This window comes from Hyperolius riggenbachi, chromosome 3, assembly GCF_040937935.1.
Source record: "Hyperolius riggenbachi isolate aHypRig1 chromosome 3, aHypRig1.pri, whole genome shotgun sequence".
Lineage (NCBI taxonomy): Eukaryota > Metazoa > Chordata > Amphibia > Anura > Hyperoliidae > Hyperolius > Hyperolius riggenbachi.
The window spans coordinates 209143075-209159865 of record NC_090648.1 but is presented as its reverse complement, the minus strand read 5'-3'; the positions used below and the strand labels follow the sequence as shown (position 1 = coordinate 209159865).

The following is a 16791-nucleotide window of genomic DNA, read 5'->3' as shown; positions in this document are numbered from 1 at the left end:
TCTACCGGCGCCGATTTCAAATGTACTCAAGGCAGAGCCTCTCTGGAACTAAATACATGCCCTGAATGCAAAACAGATGCAAATTATGTGCTAATTCTAATCTAAAATTGTTTTATTTTTTTTTTAAAGTGGATGTGAAGTAGTGAATGCAGCTAGCCACTAGTATACTTACGTTCAATATGCACAGTGGGAGACATGGCAGCGCTTTCAAACAAAACTTATACCTGAATGATTTATCTGCATTGATGTGCAGAGCTCCAATAACTGGACTAAATTACACAACTAGCACTCTCTACAGGCAAAGGAGGGTGTTAACTTCAGTGATAATGTGCTGCTTCTTGAGTTGGGGGTTGACAGAAAGATATTTACAGCACATCTCTCCAGCTGTCCTGATTTCCCCAGCTTGTGCACAAGTGGGAGAATCACAGAAAGATGCTGTGACGGACGGTTGCGTGACCGCAGCCGGTTCTTTGAACCGCCCGTGAAGTACATGCGATCGCAATCATTTCTCTGCATCGATTGCGATTAAGATCGATAGAATCTAGATTGGTTGTGTAGGAGCTTCTGCAGTCAATCTGGGCTCTCTCTTTTCTCAGCAGAGAGATAGCCTTAACTTAGGTGCAGGATGTCTTTTGATTTGTTAATTAGCTTGGACAATGCTTGCGTCCAAGGGGAATGTTTACTTTTAATTACCTCACAGCAGGAGGCCTATTCAAAACCTGCTTTCCCACAGACTTCATGGCACCGATGGAGGGCAGATCTGAATGCATGTGTTGTATGATTTCTTGTCAGTATACGAAGACCGTATATCGCACAGCTATGAAATTTATATAGTCTTATTCATTAAAATCTGCCCAACGTGCGGATATAAAATTCATGGCAATATCTCGGCCAGTTATTGCGGTAATGAATCTTCTCAGGAACCTGAGAAGCTACCCTAGTCACGTCTGATATCATATTGATCTGTATTTTACGACAAGTATGAATCTGCTATCCACCTAAATATGACATGTACCGTTTAAGAGTTACGGCATTTTAGAAGTTTAAGCCTAAATCTCTCCCCAAGGACTTGACCTGTGGTTGGTTGGTAACTCAGAGGGGGCCAGCATTCCACACCCTCAAACCAGCTTCATCAAAAGCACATGGCCAGCAGGCGGACCTCATTCCTCCATTTTCCACCTTCATGAGAGCTGCTGCCACTCTGAGGAACAGTGGCGGCCATCTTGTCTGAACTTTGCTCCTGCCTGAACTAAACTGAACTTTACAAGTTTTCCCACAAAAGGACATCTTTCCATGATCCTAAGTAGTTTATCCTTTTCTTTCATACTGCGCTATTAATGTCTTAATAATTGTTGATTTTAATAATTTTCTGTATATATTAATTGTTCATATTGCATATTTAATAAACAACGTTCAAACGTCCTTTGTTTATTCAGCTACCCTATTATTTAGCTATACACAGAAACTGAACCCAGACTTCTGTAGAGATGCTACTTTTGTTGCTAGCTAGACAGAATAGAGTGTGTTTAACCGTTTTATTTGCAGGTCGAGAAATAGCCAGTCAGTGAGTTCCTCTGCCTCAGAAAGCAGAGGTGGTGGCAGTTATACCCTGAAATAGTGTGTAATTTGTAAGTACCGTAACCTCACAGGCTCCCTTCTGGTCGGTCTGTTGCCCAAATTCCGACTGTTTCTGCGCATCGAATGCGACCACAGCTTGCATGGTCTGTGTGCTGAAACTAATTGGAAGGTAATTTGTGGTCTGGCCACGAGGGGTCCTGTGACAGATGCTACAGGAGATTAGGTTACAGCTGGATGCTTGCTGCTTGCTGCTTTGCACTCACTCCTGCCTATAGTATCCGAAGCTGCTGTGCTCCTTCGACAGCTGGGTGACTTAAGGCCCAGCGATTTTTTCGACAACCTGCAATTTGCGTTTCCGCGATCTTGCAACGTGGGTGCAGGCATACAATTACGCCCGTCACGGTGGATCTTTAAGATCCCCAGCAACTCCACACAAAGTACCGCGATGTCTAAGCCACATTTCGCTGCCACTCTGCCACTTCCTCAGAAGCTCAACAAGGAATTCACAGTTTCATGTGCTTCACAGCCAGAGCATACAAGTGTATATAACATCTAATCTAAGGGATTCTAGCTCAATCTGAAGTGAGATCATCCTCAAGGTGGCCACACACCATACAGTTTTTTAAATATCTGTTCATTGTAAGAATTGCAATACATTTTTCTGACTGATTATAACATTTCAAAAAAATGACTAATGTACCACACACCTATGTTCAATTTTTCCCCAATTATGATAAAAATGATTGGAAACTCTGACAAAACTGCTAGGGTGTGTATATTAATAAATTGACAATCTGACACACACCATACAATCTTTAGAAAGATTGAAGAAAAATATCTGGCATTTCGGATCGATAAAAATCAAAGAAAACGGGAAATCCGATCGGATTTTTCAGTCGAATGAAAAAAAGCTTTCGTTTTTCTTCTGGAGATCCAATCGTTTTTATCAGATTGCCGTAAAATCAGATCATTTTATTGTATCATGTGTGGCCACCTTCAGTCCAGAGAAGGGGTTGCAATCCAATTAGATATGTTTAGTATTTGTAGTTATTAGTTCCTTGCAACCAGGAAGTACTAGTATGTTGGGTTTGCAGCCTCCTGAACGGGGATCCAGTCCCACACACTCCGGTCCCAGCCTTCCATCAGTGACTCATTTGGAGTTTTGTGGATAATCCAATTTATGAGTAAAACTATGAATACAATTGTTAATCTCATCAGATTATTTTGAGTTCAGATGTGCTTTAAATATAAGTAGCAAGGATTGTAACTGAAGCTCAACTGGGTTTCTTTGTGACTTTGCTTTAAATATGTTATTGCCACTCAAGTGTGTGCATAACATTAAAGCCTGTATAAAACCAAACACTTGTGGAAATGTTTGAAAGATTAAATCTGAATATTTTGCTTTGTTTCATGGCAAGAACTGAAGAATGCGGTGGAGGAAGTCTTACCCGCACTGGCAGAACAAGATGTGCAGGTATTCTATCTGAGCAGAGATTCTCCCACTGATGGAGTGATCAGCCTACTTGACAAAGTGGAAGCTGCTTCTCAAGAGCAAGTCCCTGAATCTTACAGATCGCATATGAATGCAAAATCCCCAGTTCTTTATATTTACACATCTGGAACCACAGGTACATCTTCCTCTAGGATATTTTTGGTTTTGCTTGTGCATCATTTCATATCATTGCATAATTTTGTGGCAACTGTTGATTCAGGGCCCTTTTACACTTAGTGTGTTTTAATGTGTTGCATTGAGTTGCGATGCATTTTGGCATCTGCAAAAAAGCATGCTGCATGCATTTTTACGGATACCAAAACGCAACGCAAAGTAACGCATCACAACACATTAAAACGCATAAGTATAAAATGGCCCTCAAAGAAAATTACATTAAAGACCCTTTCCTGACTATCAGTATACATGGCAGTTATTCAGGGCTGTTTCTGGCTATTGCAGTGCCCCAGGCATGGCACCCTTTTGGCCCCATCCCCCACATATCTTGAGAAAAAGATTCACAAGAAGCTTCCCATACATGGTAGCTACTCAGGGCTGTTTCTGGCTACTGTGATACCCCAGACAGAGCGCCTTTTTTCCCCTCCCCCACATGTCTTGTGACGATATACATGGTAGTTACGCAGGGCTGTTTATGGCTATTGCAGTTCCCCAGAAAGGGCACCTTTTTGACCCCTCCCCCACATGTCTTGTTAATAGGAAGTTTGAAGCTTACATTAATTAGTTTTGCAGTCATTAATAGCAAATTGATAGGTTATACAGATAAATTGTTATTTATTAGAATATGTGTATAAAGGACAAATTCCTATAATTGTTTTGAGGAGCTTGAAGCCACTTTATAAAAATATACATATACAGTTTATGTACGGCCTGGGTTTTTACAGGTCAGATTATCATCCTGGAAAGCCAGAAAAGTTGAAACAATCAATACAGGGCAATTTCTTGGGCAGTGCGGGCAGGACGACCGCCCTGGGACCCGACCGGCAAGTAGGAGAAGGGGGCGCAGGCAGAAGGACATAATCGATAGGGAGCTGGTGACACGCGGTACAGACAAAAGGAAGGAGAAAGACGATTACCAGTCCAGCGCAATCACCTTTCTTGACTCCGCCTGGGCTGCCTGCGCCCAACGTCAAGTCATCATCACTGCACCACCGTTTGATGACACCTGATGTCCTGTAGCGGTACTGCAGGCTGTCAGTGTGTGGCGCCCATGGAGGAGTCGGCTTTTCAGGCTCTCTATTCCTGTGTGTTTTCCTGGTCCCTGCTTCCTCCTGGATAAGCGGCTAGTGTTGGGCGAACAGTGTTCGCCACTGTTCGGGTTCTGCAGAACATCACCCTGTTCGGGTGATGTTCGAGTTCGGCCGAACACCTGACGGTGCTCGGCCAAACCGTTCGGCCATATGGCCGAACTAAGAGCGCATGGCCGAACGTTCCCCGAACGTTCGGCTAGCGCTGTGATTGGCCGAACGGGTCACGTGGTTCGGACCCGAACGCGCTCTGATTGGCCGAACTGTCACGTGGTTCGGGTAAATAAATACCCGAACCACGTCATATCTCCGCCATTTGTCTGTGGGTTTAGCTTTGGGTAGGCAGGCAGGGTAGTTCGCGCTCCAGCCACGCTAGCCAGGGTCCCCCCCAGTCATTGTGTGTCACTGCTGGGAACAGTAGTACACCGCTCGTTCAGCCACACTATATAGCATTCTGTGTACTGTTCTGTGTCTGCTGGGAACAGTGGTACACCGCTCGTTCAGCCACACTATATAGCATTCTGTGTACTGTTCTGTGTCTGCTGGGAACAGTGGTACACCGCTCGTTCAGCCACACTATATAGCATTCTGTGTACTGTTCTGTGTCTGCTGGGAACAGTAGTACACCGCTCGTTCAGCCACACTATATAGCATTCTGTGTACTGTTCTGTGTCTGCTGGGAACAGTAGTACACCGCTCGTTCAGCCACACTATATAGCATTCTGTGTACTGTTCTGTGTCTGCTGGGAACAGTAGTACACCGCTCGTTCAGCCACACTATATAGCATTCTGTGTACTGTTCTGTGTCTGCTGGGAATAGTGGTACACCGCTCGTTCAGCCACACTATATAGCATTCTGTGTACTGTTCTGTGTCTGCTGGGAACAGTGGTACACCGCTCGTTCAGCCACACTATATAGCATTCTGTGTACTGTTCTGTGTCTGCTGGGAACAGTAGTACACCGCTCGTTCAGCCACACTATATAGCATTCTGTGTACTGTTCTGTGTCTGCTGGGAACAGTAGTACACCGCTCGTTCAGCCACACTATATAGCATTCTGTGTACTGTTCTGTGTCTGCTGGGAACAGTAGTACACCGCTCGTTCAGCCACACTATATAGCATTCTGTGTACTGTTCTGTGTCTGCTGGGAATAGTGGTACACCGCTCGTTCAGCCACACTATATAGCATTCTGTGTACTGTTCTGTGTCTGCTGGGAATAGTGGTACACCGCTCGTTCGCCACTGTATAGCATTGTGCTCTGTGTCGCTGCTGGGAATAGTGGTACACCGCTCACCCGTCACTGTATAGCATTGTGCTCTGTGTCGCTGCTGGGAATAGTGGTACACCGCTCACCCGTCACTGTATAGCATTGTGCTCTGTGTCGCTGCTGGGAATAGTGGTACTGTATAGCATTTCTGTACTGCCACTGTACTGCTGCCAGTCAGCGTGTACTGTAAGGATAAGTGAAATGAGGAAGAAATCCGGTGAAAGAGGGAGGGGCAAGGGAAGAGGTGTTTCCCCTGACGGTTCACGTACAGGCCACAGGGGAGCACCCAAGAAAACCCACTCAATACCGCCCATGTTGTCCAGGACAACAACCCTCACAAATCCAAAAGAACAGGACCAGATAATTACTTGGATGACCTCTCAAGCGTCCAGCAGTGGGTTAAGCAGCACCAGCACATCACGCACGAGGTCCGAGTCCTCAGCCAGTTACAAGGAGCCAGTGGGCACAAAGCTGACACAACCGGCAGCGACACCACGCACACAACTGCCAGATAACCAGTCCGATGAATTACCTCAGGACACAATGGGGTATTCGCAGGAGCTATTCCCAGCCCAACAAACTTCCACCTTTCAAAGGTCAATGGAGGAACAGCCAGAAATGTTGTGCCTGGATTCACAACCGTTAACTGTGGGAAATGCACCGCGCACTGAAATACAAGGCGAGTCCGAAGAGGACTCGGAAACCCAAATCCCAGAGCAATTTGGGCAGGAGGGGTTGCAATTGCAGGAGGTCGGCCGACAAGATCTGGAAGACGACGTTGGAGTGTGCTGCGCAGAGGTTGTTGTGGGGAGCTCTACTCCACGGCGGTGGCCCACAATGACATATGACGAGTTTGAGGAGATGGAAGAGGAGGGTATGGACAATGTGGACAGAGACCCAGATTTTGTTTGTGAACGAGAACATCGCCGTCGTAGCAGCAGCACAGATGAGTCTGTTGAAGAACACACTGCTGCACGAGTTCGCCTTGTGCCACAAGGTAGGCGGCGCGCAATTTCAGGCACCACAAGCGTGGAAGTTCAAGTGAGAGGCAAAAGAGGAGCAAACAGAAATCGCCAGCAAGGAGGCAGGTGCTCCAAAGTCTGGGCTTTCTTTGAAGACTGCACTGAGGATGTTACCATGGCGATTTGCAAGGTGTGCAAGACCCGCCTGAGCAGGGGGAAAAATATTAACAACCTCTCCACCACCAGCATGAGCCGTCACATGCTATCCAAACATCCCACTCTTTGGGCAAACGCGTCAGGACAGGGTACCAGAAACAACACTGCCTCCCTTGGGTTCACCAGACTCACCACCAGACCCGCCTCAGCAGCAGCAGTAGCCCAGCCATTGCGTGGTTCACAACATTCACAAACATCAGACGACGCTGACACTGTCACTTTCCGGAGTAGTGCTCTTGAGGTCTCCCAGTGTTCATCAAACACAACAACCAACAGCCCTTCCGTGTGCAGCGCTACGGTTCAGTTGTCTGTGTCGGAGATGTTTGAGCGCAAGAGGAAATTGCCAGCAAATGACCCCCGGGCCGTGGCAGTAACAGCCAGCATAGCCAAGCTTCTGGCCTGCGAAATGCTGCCATATCGATTGGTGGAGACAAACAGCTTCAAGGGCATGATGTCAGTGGCCATCCCACGTTACGTGGTTCCCAGCCGCTACCACTTTGCGCGCTCTGCAGTGCCTGAGTTGCATGAGCACGTGGTCAGCAAAATAACCCGAAGCTTGAAGAATGCCGTTGCCTGCAAGGTTCACCTCACCACTGACACCTGGACGAGTGCGTTCGGCCAGGGTCGATACATCTCCCTTACCGCGCACTGGGTGAACCTTGTGGAGCCTGGCAGCGATTCCTCACCTGCTACGGCACGGGTGTTGCCCACGCCACAAACAGCTGCACCGCCGTCCCTCCCACTGGATAACAGCAGCACCTACCTCTCTGACTCCTTCTCCTCCAACGCATCTCAAAGCTGTACCTCATCCGGAAACGCTAACCCAGCAGCAGTAGGATCGTGGAAGCAGTGCAGCACAGCTGTTGGCATGCGTCAGCAAGCGTTGCTGAAGCTAATCTGCCTTGGGGATAAGCAGCACACAGGGGAGGAAATTTGGAGGGGAATAAAGGAACAGACGGATTTGTGGCTGGCACCGCTGGACCTGAAACCGGGCATGGTTGTGTGTGATAATGGGAGTAATCTCATTCGCGCTTTAAGGTTGGCTAAGCTGACACACATCCCTTGCCTGGCGCACGTGATGAACCTAGTAGTTCAGCGGTTCCTGAGGACATACCCAGGCGTGCCCGATCTGCTGTTGAAGGTGCGTCGAGTGTCCAAACATTGTAGAAATTCCAGTACTGCTTCGGGGGCACTCGCCAAGATGCAGGAGCGCTTCAATCTCCCCCACCATCGCTTGCTGTGTGATGTCCCTACGCGCTGGAATTCTACGCTGCACATGCTAGCCCGCTTTTGCGAGCAGAAGAGTGCAGTGGTCCAGTACATGACGGCGCAGTACCGAGGCGCATCCGGCCAGCTGCCAAGCTTCTGTGGATCCGATTGGGCCAACATGTTGGACCTCTGCCAAGTCCTCCAAAATTTTGAGCAATCCACGTTGCTTGTGAGCAGTGACAACTCTTCAGTCAGCATTACCATACCACTGCTGTGTTTACTGAAGAGGTCGATGTTAAAAATCAAGGAAACAGCTGTCATGATGCAACTGGGGGAATCTGAAGGAGAAAACGATCAGCGTGATGGTACCAACATCAGGCCATCCGCCTCAGGGAACGCTGGCCCCAGCAGCTATGACGAAGAAGAGGAGGAGGAACAGCTGGAGTTGGAGCAGGAATTTCATGCCACCACTGACGAGGGCCAGAGCGGTGCACGTTGGACTTCCACAATTCAACGCGAATGGTCAGCAGAAGCAGACCAGGAGGAAGGTGACGACTATGATGCATCACAACAACTATCACAACGCTCACAAGAGGATGATGAGGATTCTGGTAGGACTCTGGCACACATGGCTCAATTCATGCTAGACTGCATTGAACGTGACCCACGCATTGTGCGCATTCTGGACAACACCAATTACTGGGTTTATACCCTTCTGGATCCACGGTACAAACACAATGTTCCAAAACTGCTTGAAGAAAGAGTCAGACAGGTCAAAATGGAAGAATACCAGCAGGCCCTTGTGGAGACTTTAGAGAGGAGATTGACATCCTCCCCCTCCTCTAGCCAGTTGTACGCAGACAGACTGACTTCCGCAAACCCAGGACGACCAGGAGGGCAGCAAACAACGCAAGCCGCAGCTAGTACCCAAAAGGGAATGGTATCGGCAGTGTCCTTGGAGTGGGAAAATTTTCTGACACCCATGCAGCCGCAGCCCACTGAACAGCAAGCGTGCAGATCCACCTCCAACACCGATCGCCTGGAGAAGATGGTCAAGGACTACATGTCAGATGGCGTAGCTGTGTCGAACCATCCATCTGCACCCTTCAACTATTGGGTATCGAAGCTAGACACCTGGCACGAACTGGCAATGTACGCAATAGAGGTGCTGGCTTGCCCGGCAGCCAGCGTTATGTCGGAACGCTGTTTCAGTGCTGCCGGAGGCATCGTCACAGATCGGCGTATCCGCCTCTCTACAGAAAATGCAGACCGTCTGACTCAAATTAAAATGAATCAATCCTGGATTGGAAATGACTACGCAACACTCCAGGACCCCAACCAAGTAACATGACCAATGAACATCTGGGATGGTGTTGCGTTTCCGGGCCCTGTTTATTGAACCTCTCATCTGTATTACATTTATGACTGCATGGCGGCAAAAAGCATTGCTGCTATATCCGCACGCTTTTTGTCCACATGCAAGGCCTGGGTTGTTGTGTCTCACAAAGCGTGGCCTTCTCCTCCTGCGCCTGCTCCTGTTCCATCACGTCTGCTGCTGCTGGGTTAGCGTTGCCGCGTGGTCCCTGTTTATTGAACCACTTATCTTTATTACATTTATGACTGCATGGCGGTACAAAGCATGCTATCCGCACGCTTCTTGCCCTCATGCAAGGCCTGGGTTGTTGTGTCTCACAAAGCGTGGCCTTCTCCTCCTGCGCCTGCTCCTGTTCCATCACGTCTGCTGCTGCTGGGTTAGCGTTGCCGCGTGGTCCCTGTTTATTGAACCACTTATCTTTATTACATTTATGACTGCATGGCGGTACAAAGCATGCTATCCGCACGCTTCTTGCCCTCATGCAAGGCCTGGGTTGTTGTGTCTCACAAAGCGTGGCCTTCTCCTCCTGCGCCTCCTCCTGTTCCATCACGTCTGCTGCTGCTGGGTTAGCGTTGCCGCGTGGTCCCTGTTTATTGAACCACTTATCTTTATTACATTTATGACTGCATGGCGGTACAAAGCATGCTATCCGCACGCTTCTTGCCCTCATGCAAGGCCTGGGTTGTTGTGTCTCACAAAGCGTGGCCTTCTCCTCCTGCGCCTGCTCCTGTTCCATCACGTCTGCTGCTGCTGGGTTAGCGTTGCCGCGTGGTCCCTGTTTATTGAACCACTTATCTTTATTACATTTATGACTGCATGGCGGTACAAAGCATGCTATCCGCACGCTTCTTGCCCTCATGCAAGGCCGGGGTTGTTGTGTCTCACAAAGCGTGGCCTTCTCCTCCTGCGCCTCCTCCTGTTCCATCACGTCTGCTGCTGCTGGGTTAGCGTTGCCGCGTGGTCCCTGTTTATTGAACCACTTATCTTTATTACATTTATGACTGCATGGCGGTACAAAGCATGCTATCCGCACGCTTCTTGCCCTCATGCAAGGCCTGGGTTGTTGTGTCTCACAAAGCGTGGCCTTCTCCTCCTGCGCCTGCTCCTGTTCCATCACGTCTGCTGCTGCTGGGTTAGCGTTGCCGCGTGGTCCCTGTTTATTGAACCACTTATCTTTATTACATTTATGACTGCATGGCGGTACAAAGCCTGCTATCCGCACGCTTCTTGCCCTCATGCAAGGCCGGGGTTGTTGTGTCTCACAAAGCGTGGCCTTCTTCTCCTCCTGCGCCACCCTCCTCCTGTTCCATCACGTGTGCTGCTGCTGGGTTAGCGTTACCGGTCCCTTTTCCTGGAACCTCTTATATGTATTACATTTATGACTGCATGCCGACAAAAAACATGTTACCTGTGCAAAGAAAACAGACATTTCCCGCATTTAAAAGACAGTTTTCCCTTTGAAACTTTAAAATCGATTTTCTCAAAAACTATAAGCTCTTTTTGCTAATTTTTTTTTCCTCTTGTACCCACTCCCAAGGTGCACATACCCTGTAAATTTGGGGTATGTAGCATGCAAGGAGGCTTTACAAACCACAAAAGTTCGGGTCCCCATTGACTTCCATTATGTTCGGAGTTCGGGTCGAACACCCGAACATCGCGGCCATGTTCGGCCTGTTCGGCCCGAACCCGAACATCTAGATGTTCGCCCAACACTACTGGTCACTAGTAAGTAGGCAGATCTACTTGTGACCTGTGGCTGTGTGACTGTCCCTAAAGAGTAAGGGTTCACGAGTCCACGGGGGTGGGGGGGGAGGAGGCACAATTTTTATGCCTTCACCCTGGGTGCGGTTTAGCCTAGAAACTGCCCTGAATCAATAAAATACAAATCTTAAGCATTTATAGTACAGGATGACTGGCACCCTAATGCGCCTGTCATATTATTGTTATGGGTTCATGCTTTCTTTGTTATGCTAATGAGCAGTGCCCCTTTAAAATTACCAGCCTTCCCTTTCTTAATGGAACTACCGTGTTTCCATGAAAATAAGACACTGTCTTATATTAATTTTTGCTCCAAAAGATTTGCTAGGTCTTATTTTTAGATGATGTCTTATTTTTTGTGGAAACACTGGTAGATTTCCTATACAAAATGCATATACTGCATGCCATGCTGAAACACAAGCAGCATACACAGAGCTTGTGGTTTGCAGAGATTGTCTCTCACTTACAAGAAACTGATTCTGCTGCTCATGTGGATAAGAGTCTATTCTTGCAGGCAGAGAACTCTGTCAGGCTCCTCAGAGCTATGATAGGATAAGCTGTGTGTCCTGGGAAGAGGTGAAGTGCTGCTGAGGTCACATTCACAGTGGTACGTTATGGTCGCACGTTATAAAGTCTTATGACGCAGCTTACTGCACTGCAATACTAATCCTATGGGCTGTTCACAGTGCAACGTTAAAGTCGTATCAAAAAATGTTGCGTTGTGGTAACTCACTGCTTGCAGTGCATTACCTCTTAACGCAGACACGCTGCGACTTTAACGTTGCATTAAAAAGCAAGGTCCCACTGTAAATACAGCCTGATGCTTATCATGACAGATCAGGATTGCTGGCTCCAACAAAAACACAAATTGCCTGACACACATATACAGGACAGTAGAACTCACATTATATTGCTGCTCTCCTGTGTTCAGTCTTTGTATTGAGTGTGACTTGCTGGTGTCATGTGGGCTGCTGCTAGCTAGGGCTTACATTTGGGGGATGTCTTATATTTCAGGCATGCTAGGAATTCCTGCTAGGGCTGATTCTCAGGGGATGTCTTACTTTAGGGGAAACACGGTAGCAGTTGTTTATGAAAAATTCATAAATCACAAGAATAGCTCTATAGTGCCTCTCTCCTGCAAGTTTCATCCTAGGAATCCTTTTCCTATGCCTAAAAAAGCCCTGCAGTTGCTATTGATCACAGGTTGAAGACAGGAAAAGCTGGCACTGCACTAGCAAAGGAGGTCTAGTGATTACTGCAGACAGGTGATACAGTAGAGTCACGATTATCCAGCACCAATGGGGATCGGCTGGATAAGTGTGCTTTTTGGTTTCTTTAGACTCCATTTTAAAAAAAGGCATAGCTAATACAGCACTATACCCCACTCTATATACTCTGTATTAAATTGAAAAATACAGTAATTGAAAGCATATTAACCTTGGGTGAGCTTGAGCTATGGAAGCCAGTTTTAACACAGCAGAGCCCACAAACAGCCTAAAAATTGGCTCTCACCACTGTGAGTACTGCCGGCGATTTGTGCTGGTTGGCTGAGTTCCGGATAACCAGGACTCTGCTGTAAATATCAACCAGGGATCAAATGAATTAGAAATCAAAATTCTAAAAAAGTAAAATCTCCACTGAAAGCATAATATCAACAAGTTTTCAAAGCAAAACTTCATCCAAAAACCATCTGAATGAGGTCAGAACTATAGAATGCTCCAACTACAAGAAAGTTGTGATAGGCTCCCAAAAAGTACAAATATAATTCACAAGGGAAAAAAACAAGGTGATTATGCTCTACAAAAGTGAGGTTTTTGGTTAGTTTTTTGACTAGCCTTCTACCCAAGTACCATGCAGGGTAATTGTGGCAAACCCTGCCTCCTGGCTGTCCTCCTTTTCAAGCTGCGTACATTTTAATTGAAAACTGCATAATCCTGCATCAAGTTGGAATTCTTTGCATCTCATTGACCGTAGCAACCAGTCATGACTGGTTGCTACGGTCAATGAGATGCAAAGAATTCCAACTTGATGCAGGATTATGCAGTTTTCAATGAAAATTTACGCAGCTTGAAAATGGATCAATCAAATGAAGCCAATGTGGGCCAAGCAGGTTATTTCGGTGCTCGACGCTCAACACTGAGTGCCGAAGCTGGGTGCCACTAATATTACAGTGCACACCCTGTGCAAGGTTAATTCGGGGTTCCGGTGATCGCCGGACCCCGAATTACCCCTCCCTCCGAGTTGCTATGATTCAGAGGGGGAATAGTATTTAACGCTGCCAGGTATTTGAGCGGCAGCACCAGGTTGAGTCGTCATTCAACTCACCCCAGCGCCTAACTCCCCAGCAGCGAAATCATATGTGCGCAATGTGGGATCCTATTGTTCCCTTTTCAAGCTGTATAGATTTGCATAAATAATGTGTCTAATTCTGAACTTGGAATTATTTGCATTTAATTGGGTTCACTCATCCCTATTGCTACGTAATCAGCTGTACTTAATATGCTAGATGTGGGCTTTCATCGGTAAATAGACCTCTAAATGGATAAATGGCTAAAGGTATTGCAAAAAAATGCTCTGATTTGCCATTGTTGTTTGCCTATCCGATCTTTGTTTAATGTACAATATGGTTGGTCAGTAAGGGTTTTCTTTTTCTCTGAAGGTCCATGTTAAAGAACATCTGAACTGAGAGCGGTATGGAAGCTGCCATATTTATTTCCTTTGAAACATTACCAGTTTCCTGGCAGTCTTGTTCATCTTCTGGCATGAGTAGTGCCTGAATCACACATTTGAAACCAGCATGTGCCTTATCCAGTCAGTCTCCTGATTTGTATGCTTGTTCAGTGTCTATGTGTAAATGTATTAGGGCTGGTTCACGCTTGAAACACAAATCGCAATTTTGTGTTGCGATTTTGCCACGATTTGTGTTTTGATTTGTGTTCAGCATAATGAGAATCACAACGCAATCACCCCCAAAGCGCTGCATGTAGCAAGTTCACAATTTATGCAAATCACAAACACTGCAGTTAGGGTCTGAGCCCACTGACACAGTTGTTGTGCTTTTCAGTTACACATCAATGTTACAGATGCATCTCCCGCTTGGTGGGCGGAGCTGAGCTCCGCCTTCAGTCTCCGAGCGGCGATTGCCGCTCGGGAGACTGTTACACGGCGAAACCGCCGTGTATTTACATGTGCAGCGCTGCGATCAGCAGCAGCGCTGCACTGGGGACAGCCGTGTGACACGGCTGTCCCCATGGGGGACAAGAGAGCGATCGGCTCTCATAGGCAGAAGCCTATGACAGCCGATCGCCGTGATTGGCCGGCTGGGGGGAAGGAGGGGATTTAGAAAAAAAAAAAAAAGAAAATGTCAAAAAATATAAAAAAATAATAATATATATATTTATAAAAAAATAAATAAACACAAGGGGGATGATCAGACCTCACCAACAGAGAGCTCTGTTGGTGGGAAGAAAAGGGGGGGGGGGAGATCACTTGTGTGCAGAGGTATACGGCCCTGCAGCTTGGCCTTAAAGCTGCAGTGGCCAATTAATGTAAAATTAGGCTGGTCACTAGGGGGGTTTACCACCATGGTCCTCAAGAGGTTAAGGACAGGAAATGCCAAGAAAAAACAGGTGTGAAAGTTCTGGCCACAACAATTAACAAAGAAAGAGGCGGGGGGGGGGGGGGGGGAACTGACTGCAGTAGGGAAATGAATAATTGCAGCACTTGGGGGCCTTGGATGAGTTATTGGCTGCACTTAAGGGACAGGAGGGGTGCAATGGCTGCAATACTGTATGCAGTGCAGTTAGTAACTCCTCCTGGGCCCCAAGTGCAGCCACCATTAACTTTGCTGGTTAGACGTATACTTGAGTCAATAAAAAAATCCAGCTTAAGAGGGTTGAATGTTGTAGTGGACTTATACACCGGGCTGACTTGTATTCACATATATACGGTATGTAGTCTAGAGAAGATACCCTTCAAACACAGCTGGAGCAGTTTACTCATTACTACCTTTCCACATGTGCAGAAGCCTCATTGCCACCTGCAGTGATTGCCTCTATCAATTGTGAAACATAATATTAGGTTTAGGAATCCATAATTGTTTTGTCTATGCCATTTTTGTTTGTATTATTGTTTGAAATATACAGTTGAATACAACTCTACAGCAAAGTCCTATTTTCTTTGGTAAATACAGAATACACAATGGCTATCATTCATAAAGCATTTCCGCATGCGGAAATGCTTAAAACAGCTGACTTTACCGAACACTCGGCGAAGTCAGCATTTATAAAGGCTCTTTCCGCATGAAAAAATGTCACTACCGAGCAGAGTGATAAATCACCGCCTTGTGCGGTGATTATCGGAACAAATGTAGCAAAATGTTAATTCATAAAAATCACCGCAAGCGGTGTGAGGTCGGGAAGTACCGCTCCCTCTGATGTGGCGATACCAATGTAAGTGAATGGAGACACACAGACCTCCCAGGCAGCTGCAGCAGAGCGGACCACGGAGAAATGTATCAACTCGGCTGCTTCTGTGTCTCCGCAAGCCTACCGCCTGCCTACTGCCAGCCTAGTTCGGGGGAATCTCCGCACTGCTACCGCACATGGATACATTTTTATGAATGCCCACCCAGAAGTCTAAAATACCGGCAGCGGTGTTTTCCCGCATTGATTCCCCGTACCGACAGCTCCTTTATGAATGATAGCCAATGTCAGTAAATATCAAGTTATTTCACAAATAATCATAGGGTCTTTTTTTGTGGAGGGGTACCAATATACTTTGTCCACCTTAATATGTTTGGGAGTAAATGACAGACCTACAGATGTGACTGTTAGTCTGAACTCCATGTAATGTTTAACTTTTATACAGGACATATGTGCTGCACCTTTGGACTCTTGGAACAAAGTTTTTGTTTTTTTTACCTTCAGTTAATATACTGTTAAGTACAACATTTTCAGATTTATAAGTACTTGTATTATGGCCACCTAGCAACTCTACTTCAACTTTGCTGAATGTACAGAATGAACTGAATTTCAGGTCTATCATAACAGAATTCTGGAAAGAGAGTGGCGAAAAGAACTAGAAAAAAAGGTGCTGGTATTTATCTTCACTCCACTTATAAGGCTACATTTCCACATCATACAAATCCTTGCATCTTTCTGCGCTGGAAAAACGCAGAGCAATGCAAGTGTATGGACTAGTTTCCATATCATGAGATTTTCTGCATGTTTTTAAGTGCTGGGAAAAACCTGACAGCATGCTGCATCTTTCTACCACCCATCCATTTCCCATGTAATGATTGTAACTTGATGCATGCGAAAATTCCCATACAATAGTGCAAACATGTGCATATGTAAAACACATGCGAAATGTAATATCCATGTGGAAATCAGGGCTGTGGAGTCGGTACAAAAATCATCCGACTCCTCCGTTTAGGAAACCTCCGACTCCAACTCCGACTCCAGGTACCCAAAATTGCTCCGACTCCAAATCCTTGACTTCAACACGGAGTGTGTCACGTTTGACACGCAGCAGCTTTACCCGGCAGCAAAAAAAAAACAACTCATGCCTTGTCTGAGAATGTCAACCGCCATGCTAAGATGCAACTACATGACAGGGCCGCCTGTGCCGAGTGCTAGTAAATGCCCGGCCAGCGGATGAGAGCAGCTG

General features: G+C 46.6%; 1 protein-coding gene across 1 annotated transcript in view; it reads left to right on the top strand.

Moving 5' to 3' along the window:
* The window catches only part of LOC137562269 (long-chain fatty acid transport protein 2-like), a 50624-nt gene that overhangs the window by 4187 nt on the left and 29646 nt on the right, over positions 1-16791 (top strand). The window contains exon 2 of the mRNA XM_068273602.1: positions 2997-3206. Within this exon, the coding sequence (XP_068129703.1) occupies positions 2997-3206 (210 nt within the window). The remainder of the gene's footprint in view (positions 1-2996; positions 3207-16791) is intronic.